Source organism: Monodelphis domestica, chromosome 4 (assembly GCF_027887165.1).
Source record: "Monodelphis domestica isolate mMonDom1 chromosome 4, mMonDom1.pri, whole genome shotgun sequence".
NCBI classification, from domain to species: Eukaryota; Metazoa; Chordata; class Mammalia; order Didelphimorphia; family Didelphidae; genus Monodelphis; species Monodelphis domestica.
Window position 1 is genome coordinate 266,333,847 of NC_077230.1, and position 26,855 is coordinate 266,360,701.

The 26,855-nt window shown below is 36.0% G+C and overlaps 1 protein-coding gene across 23 annotated transcripts in view; it reads right to left on the bottom strand.

Annotated features, from left to right (window-relative positions):
- CEP295 (centrosomal protein 295) overlaps nucleotides 1-26,041 on the bottom strand; it is a 257,489-nt gene extending 231,448 nt beyond the window's left edge. For 17 of the 23 annotated variants that reach the window (XM_056794501.1, XM_056794493.1, XM_056794499.1 and 14 more), the window contains exons 1-10: nucleotides 25,659-25,849; nucleotides 23,873-24,008; nucleotides 21,330-21,530; nucleotides 16,652-16,776; nucleotides 4,627-4,720; nucleotides 2,612-2,719; nucleotides 2,288-2,395; nucleotides 1,961-2,068; nucleotides 1,634-1,741; nucleotides 1,307-1,414 (exon numbers count right to left, since the gene is read on the bottom strand). In XM_056794501.1, the coding sequence (XP_056650479.1) occupies nucleotides 1,307-1,414; nucleotides 1,634-1,741; nucleotides 1,961-2,068; nucleotides 2,288-2,395; nucleotides 2,612-2,719; nucleotides 4,627-4,720; nucleotides 16,652-16,776; nucleotides 21,330-21,530; nucleotides 23,873-23,980 (1,068 nt within the window). In that variant the 5' untranslated portion in view covers nucleotides 23,981-24,008; nucleotides 25,659-25,849. Of the gene's footprint in view, nucleotides 1-1,306; nucleotides 1,415-1,633; nucleotides 1,742-1,960; nucleotides 2,069-2,287; nucleotides 2,396-2,611; nucleotides 2,720-4,626; nucleotides 4,721-16,651; nucleotides 16,777-21,329; nucleotides 21,531-23,872; nucleotides 24,009-24,361; nucleotides 25,850-25,905 lie in introns of those variants that run through there. The other 6 variants (XM_056794492.1, XM_056794503.1, XM_056794485.1 and 3 more) reach the window with 4 other exon arrangements.
- Between the last annotated feature and the right edge of the window lie 814 nt (nucleotides 26,042-26,855).

Consider the following 26,855-nt stretch of genomic DNA (forward strand, 5'->3'; position numbering starts at 1 on the left):
GCAAATGCACAAATATGTATAATTACCTAAATAAGAAGAGAAAGTTGAACAGAGTAAAAGTACTGCATTGCCAACATAATTTATTCTCATAGTTTAAGATCTAAGTTGAATTCTGAGACAGTGGCAAATAGCCAGATTGCTCTAAGTCCATAAAATTACCCTAAAATAAGTAGAAAAAATTTTGCCGCCTTCTACATAGCCACATTTTGTCTGATAAATCAATTAGAACCTACTATACAATTGTATGGCATATTTTAAAATATTTCTCCAATGACTATAATCCATGAATTTTTTTCCCCAAAGCTAATGAATACATGTTTATTTTTTTTCTGTCAAATATTCATTCAAAGGAGTTCAAACCATATATTCTGAGCATCTTTTGAGATAATCATATGGTTTCTGTTGGTTTTGTTATTGAGATGGTCAATTATACTGATAGTTTTTCTATTATTGAATCATCCTTGCTTTTCTGGCATAAAGCCCATCTTGTCATGATGTGATCATTGTGATAAAATGCTATAAACTTCAATTACTTTTTAAAAATTGTATCAATATTCATCAGGGAGATTGGGCTATGGTTTTCTTTCTGTTTTAGAACTTCCTACAAACCAGATATTTTCAATTTCTATTGCTCACCCCTCAAAATTTTTGTTAGTGTACTTAGGCTATTAAGTTGTTGATGATTTTCGTTCTTAGCACCTAAGCTTTACCCTCAAATTTGTAAGTTAAAGAAAAAAATGATATGTATGAGCTCACAAAACATCAGGTAAGTGTTTGTCTTAGGCTCTGAGCTGGAGGAAAATGGAAGAGTTGGGTAAGGGGGCTTTCTAGCCCCAAATATTTGATTGGAAAAAACCTGGAAGCCTCTCCTTTGCTAAATACAAAAGGGGGGGGGGGAGGGAGAGGGAGGAGAGATTCAGAAGGAAAGCTGCTCTCAAAATGTGGAAGAACATTAGCAAGCATTTAGTGTTAGGATTGTTTTTAATTGGTATGTTTATGATGGGGAAGTTGATAAACTGAGAAAAGGCAAAACATCAGTGCTCCTAGAGAGACCTCTACTAACCTCACTTCCCCAGAGCACCTACACTAAATACCCTGGAGCAAAGTCTAGGATCACTTACATTCCAGCAACTCTCACTGGAAAATATTCAATTAAAGTAGCAGTTCCCCTCTTATCCCCCTCCCCCATCCCAGTGTGCAATGCATGAATGTTTGCCAACATTACTTAAATTTCACCATTTGATAATATTCAAAGCCAAAGTAATTATTATTATTAGAGATTATAAGTTAGCAATAATTTAATCACCTGTTTTAAAACCTCTTCTCTGATGACAGTAGGGTCAAGATGATGGTGAGTAGGAAAGCTATTAGCAGAGCTGGTCTTTAATGCAGAAATTTCCTTTACATGATTATTCTGAAAAATTAAATGAAAATAATGTCAAGGCAAATGCATTATTTTCCATTAAAAATATATAAAAATAGTTTTATAGTCTGACAGATTACTATGTGGCCCAAGAACACTGAAAATCTAGCTGTCCCCTTAAAAATGTGTTTAAATTTCACCATCTGATAATATTCAAAGCCAAAGTAATTATTATTATTGGAGACTATAAGTTAGCAATAATTTAATCACCTGTTTTAAATCTTTCTCTCTTATGATAGTTGGGTCAAGATGATGGTAAGTAGGAAAGCTATTAGCAGAGCTGGTCTTTAATGCAGAAATTTCCTTTACATGATTATTCTGAAAAATTAAATGAAAATAATGTCAAGGCAAATGCATTATTTTCCATTAAAAATATATAAAAATAGTTTTATAGTCTGACAGATTACTATGTGGCCCAAGAACACTGAAAATCTAGCTGTCCCCTTAAAAATGTGTTTAAATTTCACCATCTGATAATATTCAAAGCCAAAGTAATTATTATTATTGGAGACTATAAGTTAGCAATAATTTAATCACCTGTTTTAAATCTTTCTCTCTTATGATAGTTGGGTCAAGATGATGGTAAGTAGGAAAGCTATTAGCAGAGCTGGTCTTTAATGCAGAAATTTCCTTTACATGATTATTCTGAAAAATTAAATGAAAATAATGTCAAGGCAAATGCATTATTTTCCATTAAAAATATATAAAAATAGTTTTATAGTCTGACAGATTACTATGTGGCCCAGGAACACTGAAAATCTAGCTGTCCCCTTAAAAATGTGTTTAAATTTCACCATCTGATAATATTCAAAGCCAAAGTAATTATTATTATTAGAGACTATAAGTTAGCAATAATTTAATCACCTGTTTTAAAACCTCTTCTCTGATGACAGTAGGGTCAAGATGATGGTAAGTAGGAAAGCTATTAGCAGAGCTGGTCTTTAATGCAGAAATTTCCTTTACATGATTATTCTGAAAAATTAAATGAAAATAATGTCAAGGCAAATGCATTATTTTCCATTAAAAATATATAAAAATAGTTTTATAGTCTGACAGATTACTATGTGGCCCAAGAACACTGAAAATCTAGCTGTCCCCTTAAAAATGTGTTTAAATTTCACCATCTGATAATATTCAAAGCCAAAGTAATTATTATTAGAGACTATATGTAAGCAATAATTTAATCACCTGTTTTAAATCTTCCTCTCTTATGATAGTTGGGTCAAGATGATGGTAAGTAGGAAAGATATTAGCAGAGTTGGTCTTTAATGTAGAAATTTCCTTTATGTGAATATTCTGAAAAGTTAAATGAAAATAATTTATTAAGGCAAATGCATTATTTTCCATTAAAAATGTAGAAAAAGTTTTATATTTTGACAGGTTACTACGTGGCCCAACAAAACTGAAAATCTGGCTGTCCCCTCAACAATGTATTCCTGAGGAAAACAATTTAGAGCTTTGTGAATTATAATACCATTTTAATTTTCAAAAATTCATTACCCATTATATTTTATAGGAGGCTTAAAAGAAAATAATCATATTGCATAGAACACAGGAAAGAGTAGTAAATTTGATATTAGGGACCTTGAATTCAAATCTTGGTTCTGCCACTTACTCCCTATTTGACTCAGGTAAGTCCCACATAACTTCTCATCTTTGGGCTTCATTTTCTTTCATCTGTAAAATGAAGCTCTATCTCTATGCATACATGATAAATTCTCTTCCATTTATTTCTAAATTTCTCTTAAGGGAAAGTTCAACAAAGCAGAAAGAGAAAAGCTTGGAATAGGCAAACTCAAGAGTCTAAAACTCAGTTCTTCTTTTTTTTTTTAAATCTTTACCTTCTTCTCTTAGAATTAATACCGTGTAGCATTTCTAAGGCAGAAAAGTGGTAAGGGTTAGGCAATGGGGATTAAGTGACTTGCCCAGGGTCACAGAGCTAGGAAGTGTCTGAGATCATATTTGAACCCAGAACCTCCTGTCTCTAGGACTAGCTCTCAATCCATTGAGCAACCTCGCTGTCTCCTAAAACTCAGTTCTTTTGTTTAAAACCACATTAACCAGGTTAAATGACTTCCTCTTCCCTAAGTGTTTTTTTAAATTTAAATAAGCAGAACATTCATTTAAATTGTTTATAAAAGTGCTTACATTGCCTGTCATGTTATATATGTATACACTCACATATCCTTTAGATTATGAATTAACATAGAAATACACGCTTAGTATGCCTTTTTGTGAAACAAAGTTCATAATTATATAACAAAAATATTACTTTACCTATATAACTTTCTATTTTTTAAATCACTCCCCAGGCCATATTAAATTTAGCTTCCTATTAAGTAATTTAGTCACTTAATTCTAATGTGTTTTTTATACTTTTTCTTTTTTTGCTGTCATTCAAAGGTAAGGGCAGATAAGAGGAAGAGTAAAAGCTTGTTAAGTGAAAAACTAACAATACTAAAATTTTTTAAATTCTTCTGTTAGAAGATTTCCCTTTGTGTCCATTAGGACCAACCCTCTAATGTAAACCATTCAATTCAACAATTATTTGTTAAGCAGCTATTAACCAGTCCCTCTCAAGGAACTTATATTCCAGATAGAGAACCAATGGACTCAAGAGTGCAGATTGAAACATATGTTTTCTGTTCTTTATTTTCCTTCTTTTTCAGAACATGGCTGATCTGTGGAAATTTATTTTGAATGACCTCATATGTGTAATGGGTATTGTATTTCTTACCTTTTCAATGGCTAGGGGAGAGGTCTGGGGGGGAAAGGGCAGCAAAATATTCAAAACTAAGAGAGAAAATTGTCACTAATTTCCTCTCTGGATCAAACCATTAGATCATATATGAGCTACTTGACAGCAGGAAATATCTTTTGCCATCTTTTGTGTCCCTATCACATTTCCTGGCACACAGTAGTTGAGTAGTATTGAGTAGAGCTTATTGATTGACCCAAACCAAAATTACTAAGAAGTTATACCTAAAGGTACATATAGCAAAAAATAGGCAACTCTAATTTTAAAAATTGTGAAAGCTAATCATTAACATTTTTTAAAAAAATCAATAATTCCTCCTAAAAACCTTTGTCAGTTTTTCTTTTAACTCTTGGTTGTTTTCATCTTCATAGTATTATTAAAAAAAAATACAATCATGACAGTTTAGTTTTCTTTCTTTTTATCATCTCAAAATCAGATAACTCACCTCAAAAGGATTTGGAGGAGGAGGTGGTAGACTTGCGATTTTTGCGGCTCTCTCTTTTTCTTCAAGTAGTACTTTCTTACGGTTTTCTACATACCTTGAGTGAAAATAACAGGTCATGAATGAATCAAATATTTTCCCAACCTGCATGCCTCCACTGGCCTTTCTGGGTCTGGCTGAGATTTTTTATTAGTGTAAGGCACTTCCAATGGGGAAATTCTCTCTACTGAAGCTAGCTGCCTAGGACAGATGAGAAGTTAAGTGACTTGCCCAAATTCATAAAGTGAATATATATCAGAGGCAGGACTTGAACCCTGGCCTCCATGATTCAAGACCTCCCCTCCATGCACAACATCATTTTGCATTGTCAGTTCAAATAATGCAATGATATAATCTTTTGCATCAAATAAACATATTTAACAGAAGAAGTTCTTGAGAGGCTGTCTAATCTAATTCCTTATGTCATAGTTCTGAAACAGACATCTTGACACAGTGGACACAATATGTCTTTAACTTTTTCTATAAAACATTTTGAACAATGAATTCAGACATAAATGTATTCTTATCAAAATTTTAATAACATAGCTTGAGAGATAATTAATATGCTAGATGGTAGATTCAAGATCCAAAAAAGTTCTCAAGCTAAAATGATAGGACAAATCCAAAACAAAGAAATATGTCAGCTATAATGCCATTTAAAAAAAAAAAGGCTGACTTCCGGTCAAGATGGCGGCTTAGAGAAAGCTAAAGTTCAGATCTCCGGAAAACCCTTCCCAACCGATCTCAAACTATAAGCTCCTAAGGCGCCGAAATTCAAGACGATCAACAGCATAGACCCTGGGAACCCTCCTCCTGGACCTGGACCCGGATCAAAAGGTACGGCCCCCCTCAAAAGCCAGAACCCCAGATCACTCGGACCTAAGGGGTAAGAGCGCAGAGTCCAAGGCTCCGGGAAGCCGCAGCCCGGCCCGGCTCAGAGAGCAGGGTTGTCTGAACAACAACCCTCAGGGCCTTCTATCCGAGTCCCAGTGAAAGTCACTGCCCTCGGAGCTCCCGGCAGAGAGCAAGGTCAAAACAACAGCAACCCTCAGGGTGGGGAAGACAGCCTCACGGGCTGGATCCTGCTATCCAAGTCTCAGTGAAAGTCACTGCCCTCCGGGAAGCCGCTGCCCATCCCCCCGCAGGCCGACAAAACAGCCTCATGGCCAGCTATTCTGAAGGCAACTTCCGGAAAGCGACCCGACCCAGAGAGCCGGGGGAGAGTGTGGCACCCTGGGCCGACCCTTCCACTCCAGTTCCAGTGAGGCATACTCAATTTAACCCAGGGAAAGCTCATAGAACCGACAATCTGCCCAGGACTAAAGCCGCTGAACACCAGACAGAGATAAGAAAAACTAATCCTCCACATTCAGAGATGGCAAACTCCACAGAAGCACAGAAGCCCCAAAATACCAAGAAAAATAAGAAGAAAGGGGCGACTTTGGACACATTCTATGGAGCCAAAATACAAAATACAGAGCAGATAGAAGATGATATACAAGAAAATGCTCCTAAACCTTCCAAAGGAAATGGAAACTCTCCACAAACCCATGAAGAATTTGAATCTAAAATGATCAAAAAGATGGAAGCCTTCTGGGAGGAAAAGTTGGAAATAATGTAAAAGAAATTCACGCATCTACAAAACCAGTGTGATGAAACTGAAAAGGTAAATCAGGCTTTAAAGGCCAGAATCAGGCAGCTGGAAGACAACGATGGTGTAAAAGAGCAAGAATTAATAAAGCAAAGCCAAAACACCAAGAAATTAGAAGAGAACATAAAATATCTCACCGACAAGATGACAGATCTGGAAAATAGAGGGAGAAGAGATAATTTAAGAATAATTGGACTCCCAGAAAAGCCAGAAATAAACACCAACCTGGACATGGTGATACAAGATATAATCAAAGAAAATTGCCCAGAGATTCTAGAACAAGGGGGCAATACAGCCACTGACAGAGCTCACAGAACACCTTCTACACTAAACCCCCAAAAGACAACTCCCAGGAATGTAATTGCCAAATTCCAAAGCTATCAAACAAAAGAAAAAATCCTACAGGAAGCCAGAAAAAGACAATTTAGATATAAAGGAATGCCAATCAGGGTCACACAAGACCTTGCAAGTTCTACTCTGAATGATCTTAAGGCATGGAACATGATCTTCAGAAAGGCAAGAGAGCTGGGTCTCCAACCAAGAATCAGCTACCCAGCAAAACTGACTATATACTTCCAAGGGAAAGTATGGGCATTCAACAAAATAGAAGACTTCCAACTTTTTGCAAAGAAAAGACCAGAGCTCTGTGGAAACTTTGATACCGAAAATCAAAGAGCAAGGAATACCTGAAAAGGTAAATATTAAGGAAAGGGGAAAAATGTTATCTTCTTCTTTTACTCAAACTCTCTTCTATAAGGACTACATTTATATCAATCTATGTATACTAACATGTGGGGAAAATGTAATGTATAAATAGGGGGTAAAGAAAGACCAAATAGAATAATCGTTCTCACACAAAGATTCACATGGGAAGGGGAGGGGAAGAAAACTCCTATAAGAAGGAGAGGAAGGGGGGGGGGTTTACTTAAACCTCAATCTCAGGGAAATCAACTCTGAGAGGGAAAAACATCCAGATCCATTGGGATCTTGAATTCTATCTTACCCAACAAGGGTAGGGAGAAGGGAAAACCAAAGGGGGGAGGGGGAGAGGGAGAACAAAAACTGAGGGAAAGAGAGGGGGGAGGGGGAGGGAACAAAAAGGGAGGGGTAGAAAGGGAAACATCAAGGGAGGGGACAAGGGGGACTGATTCAAAGTAAATCACTGGACTAAAAGGTAGAGCCGAAGAAGAAAAGGTTAGAATTAGGGAAGGCTATCAAAATGCCAGGGAGTCCACAAATGACAATCATAACTTTGAACGTGAATGGGATGAACTCACCCATAAAAAGTAGACGAATAGCAGAATGGATTAGAATCCAAAACCCTACCATATGTTGTCTTCAAGAAACACACATGAGGCGGGTTGACACCCACAAGGTCAGAATTAAAGGATGGAGTAAGACCTTCTGGGCCTCAACTGATAGAAAGAAGGCAGGAGTGGTAATCATGATATCTGATAAAGCCAAAGCAAAAATAGACCTGATCAAAAGGGATAGGGAAGGTAATTATATTTTGTTAAAAGGGACTCTAGACAATGAGGAAATATCATTAATCAACATGTATGCACCAAATAATATAGCACCCAAATTTCTAATGGAGAAACTAGGAGAATTGAAGGAGGGAATAGACAGTAAAACCATATTAGTGGGAGACTTAAACCAACCATTATCAAATTTAGATAAATCAAATCAAAAAATAAATAAGAAAGAGGTAAAAGAAGTGAATGAAATCTTAGAAAAATTAGAATTAATAGACATAGGGAGAAAAATAAATAGGGATAAAAAGGAATACACCTTCTTCTTAGCACCACATGGCACATTCACAAAAATTGACCATACATTAGGTCACAGAAACATAGCATACAAATGCAGAAAAGCAGAAATAATGAATGCAGCCTTCTCAGATCACAAGGCAATAAAAATAATGATTAGTAATGGTACATGGAAAACCAAATCTAAAACCAATTGGAAATTAAACAATATGATACTCCAAAACCGTTTAAAGAAGAAATCATAGAAACAATTAATAATTTCATCGAGGAAAATGACAATGGCGAAACATCCTTTCAAACCTTTTGGGATGCAGCCAAAGCAGTAATCAGAGGTAAATTCATATCCCTGAATGCTTATATTAACAAACAAGGGAGAGCAGAGATCAATCAATTGGAAATGCAAATGAAAAAACTCGAAAGCGATCAAATTAAAACCCCCCAGCAGAAAACCAAACTAGAAATCCTAAAAATTAAGGGAGAAATCAATAAAATCGAAAGTGATAGAACTATTGATTTAATAAATAAGACAAGAAGCTGGTACTTTGAAAAAACAAACAAAATAGACAAGGTACTGGTCAATCTAATTAAAAAAAGGAAGGAAGAAAAGCAAATTAATAGCATTAAAGATGAAAAGGGGGACAGCACCTCCGATGAAGAGGAAATTAAGGCAATCATTAGAAATTACTTTGCCCAATTATATGGCAATAAATACACCAATTTAGGAGAAATGGATGAATATATACAAAAACACAAACTGCCTAGACTAACAGAAGAGGAAATAGAATTCTTAAATAATCCCATATCAGAAAATGAAATCCAACAAGCCATCAAAGAACTTCCTAAGAAAAAATCCCCAGGGCCTGATGGATTCACCAGTGAATTCTATCAAACATTCAGAGAACAGTTAATCCCAATACTATACAAACTATTTGACATAATAAGCAAAGAGGGAGTTCTACCAAACTCCTTTTACGACACAAACATGGTACTGATTCCAAAACCAGGCAGGTCAAAAACAGAGAAAGAAAACTATAGGCCAATCTCCCTAATGAATATAGATGCAAAAATCTTAAACAGGATACTAGCAAAAAGACTCCAGCAAGTGATCAGAAGGATCATTCACCATGATCAAGTAGGATTCATACCAGGGATGCAGGGCTGGTTCAACATTAGGAAAACCATCCACATAATTGACCACATCAACAAGCAAACTAGCAAGAACCACATGATTATCTCAATAGATGCAGAAAAAGCCTTTGATAAAATACAACACCCATTCCTATTAAAAACACTAGAAAGCATAGGAATAGAAGGGTCATTCCTAAAAATAATAAACAGTATATATCTAAAACCATCAGCTAATATCATCTGCAATGGGGATAAACTAGATGCATATTCCCAATAAGATCAGGAGTGAAACAAGGATGTCCATTATCACCTCTACTATTTGACATTGTACTAGAAACACTAGCAGTAGCAATTAGAGAAGATAAAGGAATTGAAGGCATCAAAATAGGCAAGGAGGAGACCAAGTTATCACTCTTTGCGGATGACATGATGGTCTACTTAAAGAATCCTAGAGATTCAACCAAAAAGCTAATTGAAATAATCAACAACTTTAGCAAAGTTGCAGGATACAAAATAAACCCACATAAATCATCAGCTTTTCTATATATCTCCAACACAGCTCAGCAGCAAGAACTAGAAAGAGAAATCCCATTCAAAATCACCTTAGACAAAATAAAATACCTAGGAATCTACCTCCCAAGACAAACACAGGAACTATATGAACACAACTACAAAACACTCGCCACACAACTAAAACTAGACTTGAGCAAATGGAAAAACATTAACTGCTCATGGATAGGACGAGCCAATATAATAAAAATGACCATCCTACCCAAACTTATTTATCTATTTAGTGCCATACCCATTGAACTACCAAAATACTTCTTCACTGATTTAGAAAAAACCATAACAAAGTTCATTTGGAAGAACAAAAGATCAAGGATATCCAGGGAAATAATGAAAAAAAAAAACACATATGATGGGGGCCTTGCAGTCCCTGACCTAAAACTATATTACAAAGCAGCAGTCATCAAAACAATTTGGTACTGGCTAAGAAACAGAAAGGAAGATCAGTGGAATAGACTGGGGGAAAGCGACCTGAGCAAGACAGTATACGATAAACCCAAAGATCCCAGCTTTTGGGACAAAAATCCACTATTCGATAAAAACTGTTGGGAAAATTGGAAGAAAGTGTGGGAGAGACTAGGAATAGATCAACACCTCACACCCTACACCAAGATAAATTCAAAATGGGTGAGTGACTTAAACATAAAGAAGGAAACCATAAGTAAATTGGGTAAACATAGAATAGTATACATGTCAGACCTTTGGGAGGGGAAAGGCTTTAAAACCAAGCAAGATATAGAAAGAATCACAAAATGTAAAATAAATAATTTTGACTACATCAAACTAAAAAGCTTTTGTACAAACAAAACCAATATAACTAAAATCAGAAGGGAAACAACAAATTGGGAAAAAATCTTCATAGAAACCTCTGACAAAGGTTTAATTACTCATATTTATAATGAGCTAAATCAATTGTACAAAAAATCAAGCCATTCTCCAATTGATAAATGGGCAAGGGAAATGGATAGGCAGTTCTCAGATAAAGAAATCAAAACTATTAATAAGCACATGAAAAAGTGTTCTACATCTCTTATAATCAGAGAGATGCAAATCAAAACAACTCTGAGGTATCACCTCACACCTAGCAGATTGGCTAACATGACAGCTATGGAAAGTAATGAATGCTGGAGGGGATGTGGCAAAATAGGGACATTAATTCATTGCTGGTGGAGCTGTGAAATGATCCAACCATTCTGGAGGGCAATTTGGAACTATGCCCAAAGAGCGACAAAAGAATATCTACCCTTTGACCCAGCCATAGCACTGCTGGGTCTGTACCCCAAAGAGATAATGGACACAAAGACTTGTACAAAAATATTCATAGCTGCGCTCTTTGTGGTGGCCCAAAACTGGAAAACGAGGGGATGCCCATCAATTGGGGAATGGCTGAACAAACTGTGGTATATGTTGGTGATGGAATACTATTGTGCTAAAAGGAATAATAAAGTGGAGAAGTTCCATGGAGACTGGAACAACCTCCAGGAAGTGATGCAGAGCGAGAGGAGCAGAACCAGGAGAACATTGTACACAGAGACTAATACACTGTGGTATAATCGAATGTAATGGACTTCTCCATTAGTGGTGGTGTAATGTCCCTGAACAACTTGCAGGGATCCAGGAGAAAAAAACACCATTCATAAGCAAAGGATAAACTATGGGAGTGGAAACACCGAGAAAAAGCAACTGCCTGAATATAGCGGTTGAGGGGACATGACAGAGGATAGACTCTAAATGAACACTCTAATGCAAATACTATCAACAAAGCAATGGGTTCAAATCAAGAAAACATCTAATGCCCAGTGGACTTACGCGTTGGCTATGGGGGGTGGGGGGGGGAGGAAAAGAAAATTATCTATGTCTTTAACGAATAATGCTTGGAAATGATCAAATAAAATATATTAATAAAAAAAAAAACCAAGCAAGATATAGAAAGAATCACAAAATGTAAAATAAATAATTTTTACTACATCAAATTAAAAAGCTTTTGTACAAACGAAACCAATGTAACTAAAATCAGAAGGGAAACAACAAATTGGGAAAAAATCTTCATAGAAACCTCTGACAAAGGTTTAATTACTCATATTTATAAAGAGCTAAATCAATTGTACAAAAAATCAAGCCATTCTCCAATTGATAAATGGGCAAGGGACATGGATAGGCAGTTCTCAGATAAAGAAATCAAAACTATTAATAAGCACATGAAGAAGTGTTCTAAATCTCTTATAATCAGAGAGATGCAAATCAAAACAACTCTGAGGTATCGCCTCACACCTAGCAGATTGGCTAACATGACAGCAAAGGAAAGTAATGAATGCTGGAGGGGATGTGGCAAAGTAGGGACATTAATTCATTGCTGGTGGAGTTGTGAACTGATCCAACCATTCTGGAGGGCAATTTGGAACTATGCCCAAAGGGTGACAAAAGAATATCTACCCTTTGACCCAGCCATAGCACTGCTGGGTCTGTACCCCAAAGAGATAATGGACAAAAAGACTTGTACAAAAATATTCATAGCTGCGCTCTTTGTGGTGGCCAAAAACTGGAAAACGAGGGGATGCCCATCAATTGTGGAATGGCTGAACAAACTGTGGTATATGTTGGTGATGGAATACTATTGTGCTAAAAGGAATAATAAAGTGGAGGAGTTCCTTGGAGACTGGAACAACCTCCAGGAAGTGATGCAGAGCGAGAGGAGCAGAACCAGGAGAACATTGTACACAGAGACTAATAATACACTGTGGTATAATCGAACGTAATGGACTTCTCCATTAGTGGCGGTGTAATGTCCCTGAACAATTTGCAGGGATCCAGGAGAAAAAAAACACTATTCATAAGCAAAGGATAAACTATGGGTGTGGAAACACCGAGGAAAAGCAACTGCCTGAATACAGCGGTTGAGGGGACATGACAGAGGAGAGACTCTAAATGAACACTCTAATGCAAATACTATCAACATAGCAATGGGTTCAAATCAAGAAAACATGTAATGCCCAGTGGACTTATGCGTCGGCTATGGGGGGGTGGGGGGAAGGAAAAGAAAATGATCTATGTCTTTAATGAATAATGCTTGGAAATGATCAAATAAAATATATTAAAAAAAAAAAACCACACACGCTTCACAATAACTCACAGAGACCAGACAAGGTACAAAGAACAAAGGACATGAATAAAATTATGAATCCCTGTCACCTGTAAAAATATATTTTTTTAATTCAAATCATAAAAATAAAATCTTTTGATGGAAAAACTGTTTCAATATAGGTTCAAAACTGTTCAAAAACTGTTTGGATACTTCTGATAGAGGTAATCAAAAGTATCCTCAATGATGAGGTGAAGCTCAAATGTGAACTTCCCTTCAGGGGCAGGTGCAAGGATGCTAAAGAGACTCTTATTATAAAAATAAAATGTTTATTGAAATATATAAGGATAAATAAAGGATTTCTAATCCTAAGGGATTCTAAATCCACCCAAATAAACTCCCAGGTTCCACAAGAACTGTTTCTCCTGTGTTTCACAGGATATACTAATCCTCCCTGATCTGATTAACCCAAATTTATACTATCTAAATAAAAACTACCGCTATTATCCTTATAAATCTTAACTTCGCCTTCAAATTATAAAATACCAAAGGCTAGCTAGTTGAGCCTCAACAAGAATCCAGTTAGGACTCTGAGTCTTAACAGATTCAAGAGTCCAAACCAAAGGCCAGGTTTTTCTTTGGTCTTCTCAGATATAAACCAATCTATAAAAACCACAAAAGATGTTCAATAGTGTTTCCCAAGTTGGGAAAGGAAAACACCGAGCTCCTTCAGATCTTTCCCTCAGACAGAGAGAGGCAAAGATGTTACCTCCTCCAGTCCTGAGAGAGTCTCTGAGAGTGTGTCTATACCAACTGCCAGAGACCAACTCCCAACTGCCAGAGAGTAAATGACATAGAAAAACGGTTATAACTGTCACATCTGAAATCAATACACTTTCTCAGCTCTGCTTCAAACTCCAGTTCTTTTCTCAAGCCAGCCACTTTACTTTTTATCCCTAAACTAATAAAACAATATTTATTTTCTAATATCCTTTCACACCTCATCACTTTCCAACTGGATTGCAAACTAGGTAGCTAACAGTATTCACACATATTGTATCATTTGATTTTTATAACCCTTGAGGTAGTCTCTATCCTGAAGAAGTCTCAATAAATAGTTTTATGTTCACAGACTATGGAACCTGGCTAAAGAGAGTGTAGGCCTATCTGAAAGTGGGAATATTAAATTTAACTCTCCCCTGATTGTGAAAATGAAAATAATTAACTCTCCCCTGATTGTGAAGATTAAATTGTAACCCCTGCCTATTTTTAGATTTTAATCACTAAATGTGTAAACACCCTACTTTAAAGTTGAGTAGGGGGGCAGCTGGGTAGCTCAGTGGATTGAGAGCCAGGTCTAGAGACCTCAGACACTTCCCAGCTGTGTGACCCTAGGCAAGTCACTTAACCCTCACTGTCTAGCCCTTACCACTCTTCTGCCCTGGAACCAATGCACAGTACTGATTCCAAGAGGAAAGGTAAGGGTTAAAAAAAAAAAGTTGAGTAGGAAGATCTGCCCATTTTTAGATTTAATCACCAAAGGTGTAAACATTCCATTCACATTTGAGTGGGGAAGGTCTGTGACCCACATGTGCGATAGTGAGTGACGAATAAGAATTGACTGTCTCCTAGGCAGTCCTAAAGCAGCGCTTCAACTGTGATTGGTAGACATACAATTAGGGAAGGCACAGGAAGTGACACAAGAGAAAGTGTCTTTAAAAGGGAACAACAACATCTTGACTGGAATTCGACTGGCAGTTCTTCATTTTTTGAAGTGAAGAATGTGCTGACTGGACCCAAGACCCTGCTTCCTGGTGAAGCTGTTCTAAAATCTTTTTCTTTGAACTGACATGTGGTGAGTGAAAAGCTGACTCATAACTACTGAATTTTCTGGAAAAAAAAAAACAAACAAACAAAGTAGCAAAAACTAGCCTCAGGAGAGACTTACTTCTTGAGAGAGTTTTTCCTGCAGGTACTGGGCTTTGCGAGGCCTAAGGACTAACTCTCCCTGCCAGGGGCTGGGAGAAAATTACTTAGTGCTTAGGCTAGATATCTTACTCTATTCTCTCTCTAATTTTCTTACTTTACTCTTTCTATATTTTATAAATAAATTATAAATAAATCTCTTTGGAATAAATTAAATTCCTGGCAACTACACTCTTAAATAATCCAGTCCAATCCTTTTAAATAATTTTCCCCCTTACAAAAGTCAAATGAGTGATAGTTAGCAGTGCCAGAACTAGAAAGAACTGTACTGGTTAAAATAGGGGTTCTGACAAAATAAGAGAGCAGCTTTTAATAAATTTAAGTTTCAATGAGAACATAGTAGAGTTGTAAATTAATATTATCCCTTTAAGACAGAGAAAAGAAAACTTCTAGTAGCTTTTAACAATTAACATTTAGTTTAATTAAAATAAAGATAGTAAAAGAATATAGAAAAATGAATACAGTAAAGGAGGGAAATAGGAAAGAGGTAGAGAAAGAAATTTCCTAATGTCTATACTAGTTATCCTGTAACTATCTATAACTGCCTATAATTACTATTTAAAACTGCCTATAACTACCTCTAATAACAAGAACCCCACAAAGTTCCAATACAATCCAGTCCAATCAAAACCAACCCAATCAGTGTTTAATCCAACCCCAATTAGGTCTGTCAATGAAGACCAGCCACCTTCCAAAAAGTTCAAGGAAGGGGAAAAACTCAAACAGACCAAACCAAAAGCCCCAAACCCAAAAGGCAAAAAACCCTCTAAAGGCTAAAGCCAAAAGCCCTCTCAGTAAGCTCAGGCCCACCTTTTTATTCCAGCAACTAAAGGCCAACCACCAACTAATCACCAACCCACACCACCAGCAACCAACCCCCAAGGACTAACGCACACCTAGCAGTCAACTTCCTGCAACTATCAGTCCTAACAGTCAGCAACTGACAGACCAACCAACATTCCACCCCTTTTTTATCCTCCTTTCTACCTCAATTCCTGTGCGCTGGTTAACCCCTACACATATTCTAAATCATCTAGTTAAATAAAATGAAAAAATAACATCCTTGCTATATATAGGTTTTTTAAAAAGAACGATTTTATAAGGTGTTTAAAGTTATGCACATTCTTTTGATTACCCTTTTCAACAGTTATAAGGACTATGGTTTTTTCCTAGTCATTTAGTAGTTAAGGAAGAAGTCCTAATAATATTGATTCTATGATATAAGGTAAGTGTTTTATTTAAAAAAAAAAAGGAAAAGGAAAAGGATCCATGAGTGCAAAAAATATTTATAGAAGCTTTTTGTAGTGACAAAGAAGTGGAAAATAAGGGAGTACCCAACTAATAGGGAATGACTGAACAAATTATGATATACAAATGTACTAGAATATTACAGCACTATAAGGAGGAATCTTATAAAAATTGATAGAGAAGTAAGCATAACTAGAGAAAACATGCTACACCACCTTGGATAGAGGTAAGGTCCAATGCAAAATACAAAAGAAGGCAGACATTTTTGCATATGGCTAATGCAGGAATTTGTTTTGCTTGACTATGCTTGTCACAAGGCCTCCCCTTCACCTCATTAAGGAGAAGCAGAGGAGAGAATACAAAAGCTTTTTAACTGAAAAAACTTGAAAGCATAAATGCTACTTGATAGTCTCTTTACCTACAGCTATTATCTAATATTTGCACATACAATACTTAAAAATTAAAATTTAAAAAATTATGTTAATTTGAGTCACAATTAAAAACATTCTCATCACCTTTTCCTTCTACAAAAAATATGAAACATTAAATCTGCTACTTTACCAGGTTTTCTGTTTCAGGAGCTTTTCTTTTTGATTTTTCACTTTTTTCAGAGCTTTCCGCCCTCTTTCCTCTGCTCTTTGTTGCCTTTCCTCTGTTTGCTTTGCCAAATATTCTACATCAGGTTCCTAAAATTCATTTTTTCAAGTCAATTTAAAACGTTATCACAAAAGTAAACATAACCAGTAGAAACATGACTTACTTGAAACAAAATTTTAAAGTTTCCTTTCTTAAAACATTAAAAAGTGAAATTAATGGTGATGATATTCAGAATAATGAAAATCACAACTACACTTAGCTTTTAAAAATTTCTTATTTAAGTCAGTCTTTAAAAATAGCTCCTTCCTCTCAATAATAATTAACAGAGAACTATCTTCTTTATAATTGATTGGCTTGCTAATTTTTTAATGATTTCTGATGAGGCCCATAAAACATCAATTTCTCATCATAATTCACAAAGAAACAATGAGTTCTGATTTTAAATCAAATGAAGACTCAAGTAAACGAGTCACAAATTAACAGGTAAGGCATTTCTCTTCATGTTTTCAAGGTATTTTGTTTGAGTTAAATTAAGAGCATATATAACAAAGGTCAAACCTACTTAGTGAAATAACAGATAGTACTGAGATTATGAGCCATATAGGGGGCCAGCAAAAGGTTTTTTAAAAAACAAATCTGATCAACAGCATTTATTTTCAAGGTAAATTAAAAAATTAAATTAAAAAAACAACCAAATGTTAATATCTAACTAGTTAGTGTTCACAAAATTAAAAGTACCCACTTAATGAATAAGCAACATTCTAAGCAGTAGTATATTCTAAAAAAAATTCAATCAAGTGAACTTTCAATGTCTTCAGTCATCTAGGCTGAATTAAAAGATCTCTTTCATGTTGTTTAAAGCTCTTCAAGCAAGAAACAATAAATATTTATTTATTACCAGGCATTGTGCTAGGATACAAACAAAAATGACACAAGTGACAAGTACACAAAAATATTAAAAACATTTAAGATAATTAGTACTTGGGTATTAAAGGAAACAAGGAACATACATAATCAATGGGTATAGAAATCTTACCCTATAGGAAAGTAGGGGGGAAGGGAAGAGGATAAGAAAATGGAGGTTGGGGCTGATAGAAAAGAGGGCAAATTGGGGGAGGAGGTGGTGGTCAGAAACTAAAGGGGAAATAGGGCAGAGAGTAATACACAGAAATCATGATGGTGCAAAATTTTCTATAATTCTAATAAAGGCTTCATTTCTCAAATATAAGGAGAAATGAGTTGAATATATTGGAATACAAGTCATTCTCAAACTGATAGATGGTCAAAAGATATGAATAGGCAGGTCTCAGATGAAGCAATTAAAGCTCTATGGTATTGCAAAAAAAAATGCTCTAAGTCACTATTAATCAGAGAAATGCAAATTAAAACAACTCTGAGATACTAGCCCATACCTATCAGATTGCTATTATGACAAAAAAGAAAAATGATAAAATTTGGAGGGGATGTGTGAAAATTGAGGTACCAATGCACTGTTGGGAGAGTTGTGAAATGAGTCAATCTTTCTGGAGAGCAATTTGGACCTATTTTGACTCAACTATTAGGTTTATATCCCAAAGAGATTAAAAAGGGGAAAAAAAGCAAAAAGGCGAAGGACCTATATGTACAAAAATATTTAAAGCAGTTCTTTTTGTGAGGGCAAAGAATTGAAAAGTGAGGGGATACCCATCGATTGGGAGAATGGCTAAATAAGTTATGTATAAATATAGATTATAATGGAATATTATTGTGTTATTACAAGAAATAAGTAGGAGGAGCTCAGAAAAACCTGGAAAAACTTACAAGAAAAGAAGCAGAGTGAAATAAACAGATCCAGAAGAACATCATACTTAGTGGTAGTAATACTACTGTATAATGAATAACTGTGAATAACTTAGCTATTCTCAACAATATAATGACCTAAAAATATCCCAAAAGACTCATGATAAAAAATGCCATCTGCTTCCAGAGAAAAAAATCTCATGAGAGCTTGAATCCAGATCAAAACTTTTTTCACTTTCATTCTTTCATTTTTTAAAATTCAAATTTCCTTCTACAAAAGGATTAATATAGGAAAATGTTTTACTTGATTACACATAAAATCTATGAGATTTTTAACATTTCAATGGGAGAGGGGAGGTGGGGTGGGCTGGGAAGGGGGAAGGAAAGGTGGGAGAGAATTTGAGAATTGAGAAATGTATAAAATATAGCAAGGACAATTTGGCTAGGCTACAGAATATGGGACAGAAAGTAACATGATCAGTTTGGTGACGATGTGAAAGTCTAAAAAAGGAAGAGAAGTTTTTATTTGATTCTAAATTCAAAAGAGATGCATTTAAGTTTACCAATGTGAAGATTGGATTTAGCTATTTCCTGATTTTAACAATGAAGATACTTAGTCTAACAAAATCAGGGGGGATTGTGACCCTTAAATTACTCCACCCTACTTAGACTTTAGGGGAAGATAAAATTGTAATCTCCTGATTGAACTATGAAAGTACTTAACGCTTATCTTATAGTGAAGCTAGAACTTTAAGTCTAAGATCTTAATACAAAAAGGTGTTAAGTAACTATAAAGGTTAAATTAATCACAAAAAGGTTAAGTAACTCACAAAAGGTGAACTTAACAAAGAAGTGTTAAGTAACTCTAAAGATATAATCTAATCAAAGAAGATGAGAACTCTAAAAGATATGGTCATTTAGAGGAGGAGACACAAGAGTGAAAGGTCTATATATTTGGCTCACTTCCTCTCTCGGGCACCTTTCTGGTGGTGGAGAGTTGGCTGGTGGCAGCAGGCTGGGCCTTTCGGCATCTTAGCATGGCTACAAGGTATTGTCCAGTTTGGTGGTGAGTTTCTGGCTGAGTTTTCTTCATTTACTTTCCAACTTTATCCTCTTAGAAGCCTCTAATCTTCTTCAGAGACCTAGAGATGGGGATTTTAAACTCCCCCTGGCACAAGCCAGGCAAGAGAAGTCCTATATCCTCTTCCCTCCTTCTCCTTGAATTCCTTCCCTCTATATTAATTAAATTACCATAAATTTCCAGACTGACTTGGGTATTTTATTTGATATTTCCCTTAGCAACCAATTAAATCTAGATTTTAAGTTACAACCCTAAAATTATCTTTACACCACGTAGCAAAATGACAATGTTAAGTCTTATGCTTTAGTAAAATAACTTCAGCAGTTGTGAGGGGGAATGGAATGGAAAAGTGATATGAGGTATGAATATCCATTAGAAGGCCATTGCAGTAGTCTAGGTAAGAGATGATGAAGGTATGAATCAAGGTATTGACAGTAAGAACAGAGAAAAGGAGACTAATGTGGAGGCACAAAAGACAAAAAAAATTGTCATTTCAGTGACTATATGGAGTTAGCTAGTATAAGAATTATAAAACTGGAAGGGTGATGGTACCCTCAACAATAATAGAGAAACTTGGAAAAGAGACATGTAGAGGTAAGGATAATGGATTTTGTTTTCAATATAATGAGCATGAAATGCTGATAGGGCAGTTTGAAATGTCAAACTGGTAGACGGAGAAATTAAAATGGATCTTGGGAGAAAAAGCAGGTCTAGTTATGTAGATCTGGGTGTCATCTTCTAGAAAGGTTATTCTTAAATATATAGGAGGCAAAGAGAAAAACCAAGTAAGGCAGCACAGAGAAAGCAGTGTCCATAATAAAACCATGGAACACACTCATAAATAAGGTTTGGAATACAGAGGAGCAATTTGAAAGATAGGTAGAAATGCAGAAATCAAGAGAACTCAGATTATAGAGGAGAGAATGATCCACAACATCATATATACAATGGAAGGTTTGTGACGGTTAAGAATTAAGAATAAGCCATCAGACTTGGTAATTACTTGTCTGGAAAGAATAGTTTTAGTCAACAATCAAGACAGAAAGCAAAAATAGCAGAGGATTGAGAAACAAATAAGAGAGCAACTAGGTAGCACAATGGATAAAGCACCAGGAGGACCAGGGTTCAATTCTGGCCTCAGATACTATCTAGTTGTGTGACCAGACGACTCATTTAAAACCCCAATTGCCTAGCTCTCATCCCTCTTCTGCTTTGGAACTGATTTTGATTTAGTATTGATTTACAGAAGATAAAAGTTTAAAAAAAAAAAGAGAGAGAAAGAGACAACTTTCCCCCCTATGATTGGGGCTATGAAAGAGACAAAAGGCAAAGGACAACAATTTGAGGGGATGGCAGGAGGTAGTGAGGATAATGGAGACTTGGAGGTATTTGTAGGCAGTAAGGAAGGAACCAGTAGGATAGGAAGAGATGGATAATTTGTGAGAGACGTTAATAGAAGGGGATGGGATCAAGGGTACATATAGAGGTGCAGGCTTTGGTGAGGAGTTATTAATACAAGCACAATTCTGGGAAGATAGGTGGTATTCTATCTCAATAAATGGTTCTCCACATAATAGTTTTATACTTAATTAGTGAAGAGAGTTTTAACTTGTCACATTGAATATTTCTAAAGCATTTGTGATTAATCAAAGCATATAATTATTTAGGCTATCCAACTTAAAACTAAATTCACTAAACTATTTTTAAAAATAGAATTGTAGCATTAATAAGCTTAAGCATTCAACTTTGTCTCTTTTATGATTATCTGAAATGTTTACTCACATTTTCTTTGGCATCACGATGTGCCTCTCCCACAGATTTTAAGCTTGCTATGTACAGTTTTTCCAGTTCTTTGATTTTCTCTTCTTGTTTCTTCTGCCATTCTTCCTTCAACTCTTCTGCCAAATGATGAAGATGCTGATCTCTCCTCTGTTTTACTTCTTGTCTTATCTGCAATGCAATATATCTTTCCTGTTCTCTAACCTAAAGAAAGAATTGAGAATTAGTTTGGGCAAAAGACATTGAACATTTTTGAAAAATTATTTTGGAAACATGACATCATTAATGAATTCTCTTTAAGAAAATCTATTATCCTTGCTATTTAAAACACAATACAATACCCAAATGTCTAAAGAAAATGATAGCAATGAAAAAAAAATATTCAAGATAGGAAAAATTAGGATAGAAAAAGAAGTTGGAATCCCTACCAGAAAACAGCCATTTTCACTCTTCTACTCTGATAACAAAAAAAGTGTGGCAGGTCAAACAAATCTGGTAGAAACATTGAGTGTTTTAAAGAAAATCTTAAAGAGTTTATTTCTTTGCAAAATCATATCCAAATCATCATATAGAAATCCATTTATCTTCTAAAAAACTCTAGGAAAAAGATTTCTATAAACCTTTCACAGTAATCAGCTGGGTAGCTAATTATCTTTCTGGTAAATTCTTACATCAAACTTAAATGTCTTGCTCAGTTGAAATGGAAGCAATATGGAATTATGATAGACTAAAATGTTCTTGCCCTTTAACTCAGAGATTCCACTAAAAGGCTTGTTCTCTTAGCTTCTTAAATACCAAAATACAGCAGAACATTTTTCTAATAACAAAGAATTGGAAATAAAGTAGATGCTCATCAATTAGAGATTATGCTATGTGAATGAATGGAATATTACTGTGCTATAGGAAATTATGAGTATGATGAATACAGAGAAGCATGGAAAGATCTACTTGAACTTGATATAGAGTAATGCAAGAGTCAAGAAATCAACATACACAGTGACTACAACAATAAAAGGAAATCACCACTACTTCCACAAAAAAAAGTAAATGTTGCAAAATTATTAAGACTAGGCATGGCTCCAAAGAAAACAAATAAGACATTGCCACCACTGTCTGCTGCAGAGGTGTAAGGTCAAATAATGTAGTACATTGCATATATTTTCAGAAATTTTTAATGTAGTAAATCAGTTATGCTTATTTTTTCCTTCTTTTTTGTCCTTAAAAAATATTTGTTATATATGTTAGCTCTCTGGGTGGGGGAAAAGGAGAGATACTGGTAGAAATTATGATATATTTTTAACAGATCAATAAAAAAACACTTCAGAATGCTCTAAGTCACTAATGGAGAAATGAATATTGAAGCAACTTTGCAGTTCTGCCCCATACCTATCAGGCAAGGATGACAAAAGTTAGAGGGGCAGGCAAAGAGAAATAAATAAGTATTGCACTACACTCTTGGTGGAACTACAAACTAGTCCAGCTAATCTGGAAAGCAAATTGAATTATGCCCCAAAAGCTATTCAACTATGAATACTCTATAACCAAGTTATAATACAATCAGGCTCATACTGAAAAAAATTAAAACAAGTGGAAAAGGATCTCTACCTACAAAAATATTCATAGCATTTCTTTTTGCAATAGGCAAAAATTAGAATCTAAGAGCCTATCCTTTGGGAAAATGGCTAAAGAAACAGTGGTACATAATAATATGATGGATTTTTATTGTGCCAAAAGGAAATGAAGAAATGGACAGCTTCCAAGGAAACTGGGAAGATTTCTATGAATTGATGCGGAATGAAGTGAATAGAACTAGGAGAAAAGATAACAACATTATAAAGGAAAACAACTTTGAAAGACTTTAGAATTGTGCTATATATGTATAAAAATAAAAAATGATAAACCATAAATCTAAAAGAAAAGAGTTTAGACAAAAAAAATACCACTTTTCTCCTGCTAGAGTTGATGAATTTAAAATACAGACAAGCATTTTAAGACACAATCAATGTCAAAAATTTATAGGGAATTTGCTTTGCCAAACTATGTGCATCTATGTTTTGAGGATTTATTAAAAAAAAAAATTGTTCAATAGTGGCAGTGGGAGGATGAAGGTAGAGGAAATTAGTAAAAGAAAAAAAGTATGTAGTTGACAATGAACTATGAATACCAGAGTAAAAACTACCAAATTTTGAGCAACTCTGAATGAAAAAACCCCAACCCAACCAATATATTATTATTATTATTATTTTGAGACTAGGTATCCCAAACTCACCCCATCTGGAAGAGGAAAGAATACTTACAAGTATGATCCCACTACTAATCAGTATGGGAACTTAGCTCTTTCTCCTTAGAGAACAGTTAGGTAGAGAAGTGGATAGAGTCCTGGAACTAGAGTTAGGAAGACTTGAGTTCAAACCTGGCCTCAGTTACTTACCAGTAGTATGTCCTTGGTATATTTATTTTTGTTACATTATTTTTATTTTATGCTTAAGATTCATTTGAATGCTAATAAGATTGCAATAATTTTTAAAAAGTAGAATGAGTCGCACCTGTAGTAATCTTTGTTTTCGTCTTCTTTCATATTCTTCCTTCAAAAGAAAGGCTTCCTCATTGGGACTAAGCCTAAAGTTTCCAACTTTTGTTACCTTTCTTTTCATTTTCTTCTGTTTTGCATATATATAAATCCTGTATTGAATAACAACAAAAAACCGTATGTTAAAAAACCCTATGTTAAGAGAGAAACACAAAAAGGGGTAACTAAATCTTAAATTTAGAGCACAATGTATTAAAAAAATTTCACTACCTTTATACAAAGACCCCTCTGACACTTAAAGTAAAAGATCAGAAGACATTTGAAATAAAATGAGGTACCTTAACCCTTCAAGTGGCAAATATAATTAAAATGAGGAAATTCCACTTCGGTGGGGTTGTAAGAAAATGGAAATTAATTATATTCTAGTTGGAACCTTTAATTAGTACAATCTTTCTGTAGCACAATCTAGCAATATATAATAAGAATTTAAAAATTAATTACATACCTTTCCAAGTGCTTATATTAGCAGTAATTAAACTTAAAAAGGACTTCTCACAACAACCTGTTAATGAGGTCGTGCAAGCATTATCTCCATTTCACATGTGAGAAAATGAAACTCAAAGAAGTTATATTTTTTCTTTTCATTTAATTAATTCAAAATATTTCTCCATGGTTACATGATTCATGTTCTTTCCGTCTTCTCCTTCCTCTCCCCTCTAGGGGTTGATGAGCAATTCTACTGGATTTTACATGTATCATTGTTCAAAAAGATTATTAAATAGCTTGTTTAAGAGGTGGGATGGGAACCAAAGTCTTCCAAGTCCACTGCTTTTCCCACTATTACTAGGGTTATATCTAAAGTTTATTACTGAAAGAAAGGCTGGGGTGAAAGGGAATGAAGTATGAAAAATATAATCACAGATGCCAACCAAGAAAGTGTTTATTAAGTACCTTTTATGTGCCAGGCATTGTTCAGAGAACACAAATAGGATAGTCCTTGCCCTTAATATGTTTACGTTCTACTAGAAATAACCTTTAGGCCCAAAGATTGGGAAATGATGGAATATATTGCAAATATAGCATTTGTATTTCTATTATTTGTACAGGAAATTAAATTGCTGTTTTCCTGGAAGGATAAAACTTGTTTTAAATTTTTTTGTGATGGTGCTTCCTTTCCTCTGTGACATTATGGCATCTTTACTATATTATCATCATTCAGTGATAGTTTTATTGCTAATCTACTTCCAGTCTCACAAAAGCATTTGAGCCTTACTTTTTGCTTAGAATCCCTTTCCCACTATTCTAGCTGCATTGAAACCCATGTTTCAAGATCCAACTCAATACCTACCTACTTCCTGAAAATTTTCTTCAAAAAACTTTTAATAAGGTAATAACATTGGGGGAAAAAAAGTAGGGAACCAGGCTGTGAAAGGTCTTAAATGCAAAAGAATTTGCATTTTATCTTCAAAGGCAAAAGAAATTCCTCAGTGGTCCGGTAAGACCGGTGCCTTCACAATATTATTATTCTGGCAACAAAGGTTTAAGAAATAAGAGGCACTAGATAAAGAGAGGTAAGAGCGAGAATAATTCTTGAGGCAGGTTGCAACTGGTGGGAAGGGAAAGATGATTAAAACTTCCCTTTTACTGCTGGGGGGTGGGGGGGAGAAACCTAGCACATTCACAGTTTCGAGTCCTAGTTTAGCTCCCCCGGGTGAAAATTTGGGTAAGTCAAAACCCTGCTACAGGCCTCAGTTTCTTCATCTGTAAAATGGCGAGGCTAGATCAGATGAGCTCAATGGCACCTTTCAGTTCTGCCTGTGTCCCGGCGATTCCCAAGTCGGGGTGCGGGCGTGCAACGTGGCTTCCAGGCTTCGGCTCCACTACCTGCCGGGGCCTGCGCAGTAGGCCGCGAACGGACCGTTCCATCTGCCAGCCTAGTTCGCTGCCAGGTCTCGCGCCCCGAAGGCCCAATTGCGTCCCACACTCAGCTCAGCGCCCGCGCCGCCCCGCTCGATCGGCGGGGATTCCAGCGTTCGTTCAGTCACTCACCTGGCGGAATCGGCTCAACGCCAGGGCCGGTGTCTACTGCTTCGGGGGCCCAAGTAGGGCCCAAGCCCGGCCAAGCCCGGCCAAGCTTGGCCAAGCTGAGCCTCAGAGCACCGTCACAGGCACCGACACCTCAGCCCCGCCTCCAAACAGACTTTTACGTCATCCAGAGGCGACAACGTTAACTCAGTGATTCAAAAAGCCAGCCAAAGGCGGGACAGAAGCGCGGGAACACACCCAGTCCCGGGCTATTTCTCGCTCAATCGGGGGGGAGGGGGGGGGAGGGGGAGAGGGAAGGGCGGTCCTAGGAATTTCGGCGCAAGCGCAGGAAATAGCTTCATACCCGAATGAGTTGTTGCAGTGGAGTAATACTATTCTCCCACTCTTTCTTAAACACCTGCTGCGTGGGGAGCACTAGGCTAGTGCCGGATATTGATTTACAACAGAATAGATTAATAGAATTCCTCTCGTCCTTTAAATCTCAGCTTAAGTACATCCTTCTCCGTGAAGCCTTTTCTCAATCCCCTACTGCTAGTGCCTTTCCAAATTATTCTGTATATACTTATATAGAACTTGAATGTAAGTATAGTATACCTTGTCTCTCCGATAGAATGTATGTCTCTAGATGGTATCTTTGCATCCCCAGCACCTCATGGAAGGGTTACTTAACCTCGTAAGTGCACAAGATTGACTATGGTCTGGGAGAGGGTTAAGAGTCAGGATAACTAAAGGTTTGGGTCTCTTTTCTAACAAACTATGTTGCTCAGGGTGAATCCCCAACATGTAGGTTGGCGCTATCACTAGCTCCTGCTCCTGCTCCTCCTTCCTCCAGTGGAGACTTTAATTTCTGCCAATTAGGACAAGAGATTGGGGCCAGAAGTTTGGCCACTGCTCTCTTCAGAGAGGGAATACTAGTTTAGAATTTTATCTATCTGCTCCCTTAAATATTGTTA